The 10,552-nt window shown below is 46.3% G+C and overlaps 2 protein-coding genes across 12 annotated transcripts in view; both read right to left on the bottom strand.

Moving 5' to 3' along the window:
• Nucleotides 1–4,682, bottom strand: part of TBL1XR1 (TBL1X/Y related 1) — a 180,256-nt gene extending 175,574 nt beyond the window's left edge. For 6 of the 11 annotated variants that reach the window (XM_060393468.1, XM_015092545.3, XM_060393464.1 and 3 more), the window contains exon 1: nt 699–1,061. The gene's annotated coding sequence lies outside the window, so the exon portion shown is untranslated. Of the gene's footprint in view, nt 1–698; nt 1,062–4,630 lie in introns of those variants that run through there. The other 5 variants (XM_060393482.1, XM_042234271.1, XM_060393471.1 and 2 more) reach the window with 1 other exon arrangement.
• Nucleotides 4–1,620, bottom strand: LOC132657614 (uncharacterized). Its single transcript, XM_060397296.1, has 3 exons — nt 582–1,620; nt 317–471; nt 4–210 (listed from the first exon to the last, which is right to left on the bottom strand). The coding sequence occupies exons 1-3, from the start codon at nt 1,618–1,620 to the stop codon at nt 4–6; spliced, it is 1,401 nt and encodes a 466-aa protein (XP_060253279.1).
• Nucleotides 4,683–10,552: the final 5,870 nt, after the last annotated feature.

Here is a 10,552-nt window from a genome sequence, read left to right as displayed (position 1 = left end):
AAGTTACAAATAAACACGTCCCGGAGTGCGGCCCTGCGGCGGCGCGCCCCTCCCCCCCTGCACCCCCGCCCGGGACGCGCGCCCCAACAGCCGCCCCCCGCACGCCGGCCGGGGTCGCCGCGCCGGGGCCTGGGCCGCGCCGGGGGAGGGGCGCGGACTTCCATCGCTGCCCGAGGTTTCGCCAAAAAACGTGCACCGAAGCCCTCTCCCCTGCTAAAAATAGGCTATAAAGGAGTCGGCCTCATGATGGCTCCTTGATTCAATTTGCTGCAAATTCTTTCCTGAAAGCCTCCCCCACAGACACATACACACACACCACACACAAAAAGGGGGTGTAAATGCACGAAGGGTGGAAGAGGGGGAGCAGGCCGACGTGCACATTTTCGGGGACAACAACATAATAAGGGTGAGGATCCCCCGGGACCAGGAAAGGGTAGGGGGTGGGCAGGCACGTGAGCATTTCAAAGAAGCCTGGGAGAGCAAAAAGGGGGGATGGGGCACCCTAAATGCCGTCCCTCCCTCCCCTCCCCCATCAAACCCCTAGCTCCCCGAAGGGCCAAGTTGAAAAATGCATGTTCCACTTGCGCCCATCCCCCCCACCACCACCGCGGCCTGGCGCCCCCCAGACCACCGCGGCCCGCGCCCCCCGCCCCGGCCCGCGGCCGCCCCAGCCCCGGGGTCCGGCCCCTGGCGCTTACCTGGAAACGGTGGCCACCTCCGACGCCGCTCCCCCCCTCCCGGGAATGGAGGCACAAGGAAATTCCCCTCCTCGCCGCCGCCGCCACCTCCAACCACCCCCAAAATAACCCCTCCGGGGGGTGAGAGGCAATTATAACCCCGGCGAGCGGAGGGCGCGGGGGATGGGCGCCGGGCGGGCGGGGGCGGGGAGCGCGGCGCGGGTCCCCAGGTGGCGAGCGGAGGTGCTCCCGCCGCGGGGGGAGGGGCGGGGGCGCACGCGGCCGGCGGCGGGGGGAGGCGGCGCGCGGGGGAAGGGCGCGAGCGGGGAGAGGAATTGAGGCAGAAGGTAAAAGCTGTTACTAAGGGAAAGAGCCAAACGGTTCGGAGCAGCCAACGGCTCAGACACTCAACACTGGGGAGAGAGGAATGGGGACCAGCCAGGCACAAATGAGCTCGCGAGGCCCGCGGCGGCGGCGGCGGCGGCCGCGCAGCAAAACAAACCCGAGCGGCCTGCGCCGGGCGGGCGCGCGGGGGAGGGGCCGGCGGGGGAGGGGCGCGGCGGACGCGGGGAGGAGGCGGCGGCGGCGGCGGCGCGGCGGGGGGGTCCTCCGCCGGCCCCGCTCCTCTGCCTCCCGCCCGCCGCGGCGGCGCTGGGGGCTGGGCGGGTGCGGCGCAGGCGTTTAAAAAGAAAGCAAGACCCGCGGGCGCTCCCAGGCGCCGCCGGGCCCCCGGCCGCCCCGCCCCCACCGCCGCGCGCCGCCGGGTGCGGGGCGCCTCCGGGCCGGGTGGGGGCGGGGAGGCGCCGGTTAACTTTCCCGGGGAGGCCGGCCGGGCTCCGGCGTGGTCGGGGGCGGCCTGGCCCCGCGCGCACCCGGGCAGCGCGGCGCGGCCGGCGGGCCACACGCACGCGGTGAGCATGTGCGGAGAGCGCGGCGCAGGCATCATATGGACATTTGTTTGGGAAAAGAGCTGCTCGCACCTTTGTGTGCATAAATACATATGTTTTTCGGAAGCCTACCTGGAAAGGGGCTTTATCTGTAATAAGCGATTTTCAAAATGTGATCCAGAGCACCGGCTCTGTGGAGAAAACACGCGCACACAAGAAAAGGGTTTTGATACTAAACACAAAGCTGTAATTGAAGTGTTTATGCCCAAATGTACTGTGAATTAAACATATGGTGGTATTTATCGTCTGGTGGGTCTGTTTGAAAGGTTTTGTCGATCAGTTCTCGTTTTACAAAAATAAAATGATGAACTAAATGTTTGCTAAACATACCTACCTCTACGGCAGCATCGACAGTAGAAGTTTATTCACTTTGCCTACTTTTTGCATGTGTGTAGCTCATCAAGGCGGTCCATAGATTATAACTTAGATGAGTGATCATGTAACAATATTGGTGAGGGCAGCGGGTTGTTTTTAAAAAGGGTGGCACTTCACAGGTTTGAAACAAATGTGTTTGGTGTAAGGTCCTCAAAAAGCAGAGCTTGGGGTTTTCTAGGACCTTTGTATAAGCCTAAGGTATTGAAAAAGCAGCTTACTCCTTTAAGATTTGGCCTGAAAGAAACCTTTTTTGTTAATATTTTCAGTTACTGCTGTCTTCAAAGTAAAATAACAATTTGCAGCCTTTTTAAAAGGTTAAGGGGTTCTGTTGTCCTACTTTTGTGCTTTCATATTTGGAAATTGGGGTAGTCAATATTGTAAAGCAATGGTAGTTTCCTCTCAGTATCAGAGACCCAAATTCTCACACCAAAAAAAAGTTCATTAAGACTAACTTTTACACATCTGGACTCTGGGTGGCCTAATAAGCTCAGTGATGAGACAGGTGCCCTTTTTTGGCCAAAGTCAAAGGCTCTTGCCCCTGTTGAGTTCTTGAAGGAACTGCTGGAGGCCTTTACAGACCTTTGAATGTTGGCTGGGGGAGGTTAGGGAGCGGGTAGGAAATCCATCAGAAGAGAGGGAGTGAGATTGGAAACTCCCTCCCAACCACCAGAAAGTGTTCAAAGCCTCTCTGTGGTTTGTCCTTAGAGCTATTTTCATATATGAAAGAGGGAATGTTAGATTAAACAATGTCATCCGATGGGAATTTAGATAACTGCAGGTTTCCAAAACACTGTATTGAGTGTACAGGGAAACAGCACAAAGAGAGCTGGTTTTGCATCAGAAAGATTCTGAAGCTCAGACTGACTGACTGCAGAACTAACACCTTTTGCAAAGGCTCTTTTCAGAAGTAATGAAAATATAATATTTTACTTTTTTGTCAATATTTGTAGTGAAATACATATAAATGTAACTAAGCATCACCTTCTGTTCAATTAGTAAGCTATCTCAGTACAACTAGGGTTCATTATCTGAGCCACCCAGTGAAACACATCTATGGGCCTAGCTTGTTTTGAAGTTACACATTGTGCCACCGTGCGTGGGTCCTGTTCAGGCAGTAGCTACTGGAAAATCAAACCGCCCATCTAGTGAATGAGGACTCCTCACACTGTTTCTTGACAGGGTTATCTCCAAACCAGGGATCCCAGACTTACCTTCCCTTGAAATGACATCACTCCCTCCCTTCACAAGGGAGGGCCCACCCTGCCTCAGGTCCCTAGGGTCCAGGGCCTCCAGCCTGAAATTCTTAGACCCTACACCAAGCTGCTATCTTTCCTAACAGAAATTCCTAAACTGTTATTATCACATTGGTAATAATAATAATTTGTTTGCATCCTTGAAGTTTATAAAGCATTTCTGTACATAAATGACTTCATTTGAATATCATGAGAATAGTCACCAAAGGTGGAGACCTGTGCCATAAACTTGTTCCAGTAAAGTGAACTTCCTCCCCTGTGCTTACTGAAGACAGACTTGAAGTGACCTTTGGACAAATAAAAGCACCCAATGTGGAAAAGCCTTGGTTCTCCCTGTGAAGGGCTTTTAAGGGAGGCTTAGGGGCTTCCCTGGTGGCTCAGTGATAAAGGAGTCTGCCTGCAATGCAGGAGACACTGGTTCAATCCCTGGGTCCAGAAGATCCCCTGGAGGAGGAAATGGCAACCCACTCCAGTATTGTTGCCTGGAGAATCCCATAGACAGAGGAGCCTGGCAGGCTACAGTCTCTCAGTAGACCCGATTTAGCAACTAAACAACAACAATCCCTTTGACTTCTATATTCCAGAACCTATCTGATATGATAAACACTGTGGCTTCAACATGAAATACTCAGATAAATGAGGCACCATACAAAGGTCACATGTATTGTTACCTCCACCCACTAATCATTCCAACACTTAGAGTATACCAGATCAGAGGCCTCACCAAAATGCGTTAGGCAAGAGAGCAGCAGCAACAAAGAAGTAACTATTGTTACCAATTCCCAATACTTTGTCCTAATCTAAAAGCTGTCCTTATGCTTTGAATATAAATGTTAATATGTTTCTAAAAAAGAGAAATTATTGTTACTAAGAAATTTTAAAGCAAAGTGAGTGAAGTCGCTGAGTCCTGTCGACTCTTCCCGACCCCATGGACTGCAGCCTACCAGGCTCCTCTATTAACAAAGAGGCACATTATTAAGAAGTTCTCTTGAACTTTCTAGCTAACTCTCAACAAAGAAAAACCTGGGGCCAGTAACTGTTACCAGAAGTTACATGTTTGTTATAAAATGACTAAACAAATCTTGACTTGCTTTATTTCAGTAATATTACACCCAGGGGGTGTGCAATGGCAAGATAGCCTACACCTTTGCAACTTTCATCACAAAGGAAATAGAACATTTTAAAATTAAGGTGGTTTAATCCCAGAACTATAGGATATCATTACTATATTTTTAAAGCCACCGTGATGTTTTAAGTTGTTTATGTGAGCTGATCTATATAATTAAAATATTCAAAACAAACTTAATAACATGAAAAAGACATCTGATACCAAAAATGTGATCCTGGCGCTGTAACTCTTTTTCGTATTTTTACTCACCCGGGAACGCAGTGGCTTTGTGTCTGCAGCATTTACCCTCAAGCGTCTCTCTGGCACCCTGTGATATATTTCTGTTTCATTCTGACTCAGTTTGTGCAATTCTTTGTGGCTCTTCCAGTGTTCAGGGTTTGCCATCCACAGCAATGCACATCTCAGACACATATCTCAGGATCTCACCATACAAGCTCCTTTTCTCCATCTGTGCTTAGCACACGACGTGTGACCTTTCCTCATCAGTGTGAACCTTGTCAGTTTTCTGTGACTCTGTGACCCGATTTCATTACAACAATGAACTTTACTTGGGAGTCTTCATTTAAATTACAAAAGCGACACACAACCATCTTACAAGTATTTAGGCCTCTCAGATAATGGAAATAGCAGGTCGTATCCTGCCTTTGTGATTAGTCAGAATAGAAAACCAGCCACACACAGAGCATACTGCTGTACCCATCACTTACTTATACTGACCAGCCATGTGCTTCCTTGGGCAGTGATCAAGGCCTCACGTTATGTTGATGGTTTTGCTATTCATCTGACAAACTTTTATTGACTGTTCAGTGTATCATGCATTGTTCAAGAAGTTGTTTACAGTAAACCAAACACACCCCCTATACCCACGTGGAATTTATGGTCCAGTCCAGTCAGGAGGAGGTTGGAAGGACAGATTTCAAAACATACATGCCCTTCCCAGGTGGCGCTAGTGGTGAAGAACCCTTCTGCCAATGCAGGAGACATAGGAGTCGCAGGTTCGACCCCTAAGTCAGGAAGATCCCTGAAGAAGGAATGGCAACCCACTCCAGTATTCTTGCCTGGAGAATCCCATGGACCAAGGAACCTGACAGGTTACAGTCCATGGGGTCACAAAGACTCAGACACCACTGAAGTAACAGCATGGCACACATATTAGCCTATAGTTTGACTTCCATAACAAAGACAATATAAAAAGTTGTTTAAACAAGATAAAAATTTATTCTCTAACGTGGCCATTCCAATGTAAGCATTACAGAACTGGTAATGTAAAAAGGACCCAGTTTGTTCTGCTAGCTCAACACATATCTTCTTACTGGTTGCCTAACTTAGCCTTTCTGGCTCCTGCCATCACATTCAAATGCCAGTCATTGGGCTCTTTCAAGACTTGTCCTGGCAGTTGTGCTTATCACTTCCACTCAGACTCACTTGGCCAGAACTTGGGCATGTGACCATACCTAAATGCTAGTAAGTCACATAAATGACAGGTACCAAACTTAAAGAAGATGGGAAGATAGTTGGGAGCATATATTAGTTTAGATAGGGTTTTTAGAGGAGGCTGCTCAGTTAAGGTGACCTGTGAGCAGGAAACAAAATTGGAGGGTGAGTGAGCAAAAGCAGAAGAAGGAGGAGGGGATATCAAATACAAGAGGGTGAGAAAGTAAAAGTCTCTCAGTCATGCAAATCTTTGTGACCCCATGGACTGTAGCCTGCCAGGCTCATCTGTACATGGAATTCTCCAGGCCAGAATACTGGAGTGTGTAGCTGTTCCCTTGTCCAGGGGATCTTCCCAACCCCGGGAATAAACTCAGGTCTCCTGCACTGCAAGCAGATTCTTTACCTTCTGAGTCACCAGGGAAGCAAATACAAAAGAACAGAGGCAAAAGCTGTATTTTAGGGGCAAAAGTGATGCCAGTGAGCCAAGCAGTGGCCAAAGAGGGAGTCAGGAACCAGGTGTGAAGGTCTTTTTCTTTTCATGAGATGGAAAGCCATCAGAAGGTTTTGAGTGGAGAAATGACTTGCTCCAACTTCTCTTTTCTTATGGGCAGTGTCAAGTGCAGCTGTACAACAGTGGAGAGGGGACGGCTGGTTAGGGACTAATGTAGGAATCCCAACGAGAGGGTGGCACGTGGGGGATGGTGGCAAGACCTGGTTAAAAGATGCTAAACTCTGTGTACATTTTATTTATTTTTAATTGGAGGATAATTGCTTTACAATGGTGTGTTGGTTTCTACTGTACAACAACGTGAATCAATTATAAGTATGTGAGTGAAGTCGCTCAGTCGTGTCCGACTCTTTGTGACCCCGTGGACTGTAGCCCACCAGGCTCCTCTGTCCATGAATTATAAGTATACATATACATATATCCCTCCCTTTTAAGCCTCCCTCCCACCCCTCTAGGTCATCACTCTGTGTATATTCTATTTAATTTTTAAAATAATTTTATTTATATTTAATTTGTTTTATTTTTTGGCTGTGCTGGGTCTTCAGTGCTGGATGGGCTTTCTCTAGTTGCGGCAAGCAGGGGCTACTCTTCATTGCGGTGTGCAGGCTTCTCATTGCAGTGCTTTCTCTTGTGGCAGAGCACAGACTCTAGGGCTCACAGGCTTCAGCAGTTGCAGCACATGGGCTCAGTAATTGCAGCCCCCAGGGTCTAGAATACAGGCTCAGTAGTTGTGGTACACAGACTTAGTTGCTCTAGAGCATGTGGGATCTTCCCAAGTCAGAGATCTAACTCACATCTCCTGTATTGACAGACGGATTCTTTACCACCAGGGAAGCCCTCTGTGTACATTTTAAACAAGCATCAGGAAATATACTTGTGGCATGAGAGAGAAACACAAGAGTCAAAGATGATTCTGAGATTATAGACCAAATAAGTAGAAGAATGGAATGGCCATTTATCAAGATGGAAGAGGCTGGGAGAGGAGAAAGTTTATGAGGGAAAAATCAAGAGTTTTGCATTACAGTTTGATGTGCTGATCAGACATCCCCACGAAAACATCAAATAGACAGCCAGAGACCCAAGTCCAGTGTTCAGAGGAGGGATCAGAGCTGAAAAACATCATGTTGGGACTCATCAGTTAGGTAAGGATATTTGGAATCATAGGTCTGGATACAACTGGCCAGAGAGTAAGGGTAGGCAATAAAGAGCTCTCTATTATCTTATACTGTCTCTGGCCCCAAATATCTCCCCTGCTCTTGATGGGCTCAGAAGCCTAAACGTATTTTATCACTGGGTGGATGTAAGGTGACACTCTATTTGGACAAGGACATTGTTGAAAAGAAACCACAGATCATATTAATGGCTACCAGTTATTGAAGCTTGTTGCTTGTTACCAAGCACTTTTATCTTTGCTGCCCCTAATTTTCTCAAAAAACCTGGAGAGGTAAATAATATTGTTATCTCAGTTTGACTCTGACTCATGAGGAAACTAAAGTAACAAGACCAAATAGCTTATGGAAGTTCGTGTGCCAAATGGCAAAACAAGAATTTGCACTTGAGGCTGTCTGACAGCCCTGTCTGCTCTTCCACAGAGTGAAACTAAGCAGGTCACGGCAAGAAAGTGCAAGCCCTTCCATGAATGGAGAAGAGAGAAATGTAAAGTGGAAAAAAGGAGAAACTGCTTGAGGGAGGAACCACATCTTAATCTCTGTTATGTGACCCACAGTTTCTAGATTAGAGTCTCCAAAAATTATTTATTGAATGCAGTGGTTATAATCAATCAACTGCATTCACTCGTTTGTACTCTGAGCTGTTAATATTAGTCCATCTGCACAAGGAAGGAAGGATTACATAAGAAGACCTTTGTGCCACTTACTCCCTGCCTCTCACCACCACCTCCCCTGCCCCCACGTGGCAATTTAGCTGTGGACTGTTCTTAAAGACAGATTTCGTGGGCAAAGAAGGCAATATACAGTAATTCAGTTTCCTTTATTACAAATTTGAAAACCTAGTTTTCCTTTAAGCTTTCAATTTCAAGTTCCATATCTAAGTCTCTCTTTTAAGTGAATGTTTACAACTTAGTTAATTAAATTCCTTTGAATTATTAAACTGCATTTATACATTTAATATATTCAATCTTTAAAATACTTTATTACTCAACAAACAAAAGAATCACAAGTCATGCTCATAAATATGATAAATTAATTATAAAATAGAATGAATCTTGTTCTTTTGAATATTACAAAAATACAGATTTAATAAAATTATCATATCTTTTCACTAGAAATCACAAATCTAAAACAATGACAGAGCTTATGGAGATAGTTTAAATTGGCATCTCGAGGATAACCTGTTAAGCATTCTAAAATGTCAAATTATCTTAAACATTATAAATGTTTACAAGACCAAATACAAATATGCACAAATTATTTCTAAGCATAGAATAAAAAATTTACTTTAGTAGACTTGAAAAGTTTAAGTAAGTAAAGAGATACTTCTCTGTTTGACTTGATGCTTTCCTAGGACTAAAACAAACATGCTTCAGATAAAAAATTCTACTGGCCCAGGTGAGTTAGGATGAGTGGCTAATCGTCCTAAGAGGTTCTGGCTAGATATGTAGACATCAGGGTAGCATTTCTCATAGCTGATAAAACATACTGAATCCTCCTTAATGCCAGTCGATGGAAATAAGAAATTATTGCCTGCAAATGGCTAGTGGTCTTGCCGCCATTCCTGTTCACAGATTCTGCCTGCATCTATTTCTTCCAAGTTATTTGTATTTGCGCCCCTCCTGCTAGACTGGGGCTAGTGGTAAAGAACCCACCTGCCAATGCAGAAGACGTAAGAGACACAAGGTCAATCCCTGGGTCAGGAAGATCCCCTGGAAGAGGAAATGGCAAGCCACTCCTGTATTCTTGCCTGGGAAATCCCAAGGACAGAAGAGCCTGGCAGGCTACAGTCCGTGGGATCACAAAGAGCTGGACACGACTGAGCAACTGAACACAAAGCACTGCTAGACTGCTGACAAACCTAGCTGAATTCAGGCAATTTATAAACTATTTCATGCTGGATTTTATTGTTTTTCATCTCTGATGAGACTACAATTCTTATAGAAGTTAACTGTGCACTCTCTCATGTCTGTGACTGGCTCTGCAGTTCTGAACATGCACACACACACACACACACACACACACACATCTTCAGTATAGCTAGTGGAAAGTGAGCAGCCTTCACTTTATAAGAACATGCCAAATGCCCCCATGTAAAGATGTCTCAAGCTGTGTTCCATTCATCGTGGACACATCGCGGGTCGTATAGTGAATAAAAGGGTCAACATTTTAAAAGTCTGGGAAATCTCACATGTTAAAATATCTTCTAGATGTTTGCAATGTTCGTTAGCATATTAAAGACTGAGAAACTTTGCAGTATGAAAATCTTATAAACCCACTGAACCCCCTGTTTGAAGACATATCTTTCAAAGTCTTGCCAGGCTAGCATTCTGTGAAACATGTCCGGTAAACTGTGTTCAATTTGGTAAAAATATCTTTAATTCTTGATCTTTTAATTTTTTACTTTTTGGAGATTCTAGCTTAGATATACAACTGAATGGACTTCCTAATACTTCCTTAGGGCTTCCCCGGTGGCTCAGTGGTAAAGTATCCACCTGCAGATGCACTTGATGCAGGAGACATAGGTTCAATCCCTGGGTCAGGAAGATCCCCTGGAGGAGGAAATGGGAACCCCCTCCAGTATTCTTGCTTGTAGAATCCCAAGGACAGAGGAGCTTGGGCTACAGTCTGTGGGGTCACAAAAATTTGGACATGACTGAGCGACTAAGCACACGCAATACTTCTTTTCCCCTAAACTTATCCCACCCTCCATAGACAAAATTCAACAGCTGAAGCTCTTGCCCACAGGGGAAACTGCTCTCCCAGGAGTAAAAGGCAAGAGAAACTGTGTGTCCTGTGGCAAGTCCCCTCCAAAGAGAGGGGGGAAGTCCCTGAGTATCTTGTGCTCACTCACTTCCTTCCCGCAGGCTTGAAAGTCACTGTCCTTTGCAGAGACTCAAAGAATGCCTCCTGAGCCACAGGCGCCCCCATCCTTCTTTAGCTTTTGACACTGTGATCTTCCTTGAGCAACACAAAGGGAAGACTGTGAATGCCAGAACCAGCTTATTGTTGAGTCAAATAAAATGCATGTGATTTTAGACACATTTAGTGATAGGAATA

The sequence above is a fragment of the Ovis aries genome, chromosome 1 (assembly GCF_016772045.2).
Source record: "Ovis aries strain OAR_USU_Benz2616 breed Rambouillet chromosome 1, ARS-UI_Ramb_v3.0, whole genome shotgun sequence".
NCBI lineage: Eukaryota > Metazoa > Chordata > Mammalia > Artiodactyla > Bovidae > Ovis > Ovis aries.
The sequence above is the reverse complement of the archived record's forward strand: the minus strand, read 5'-3'. Positions and strand labels throughout refer to the sequence as shown.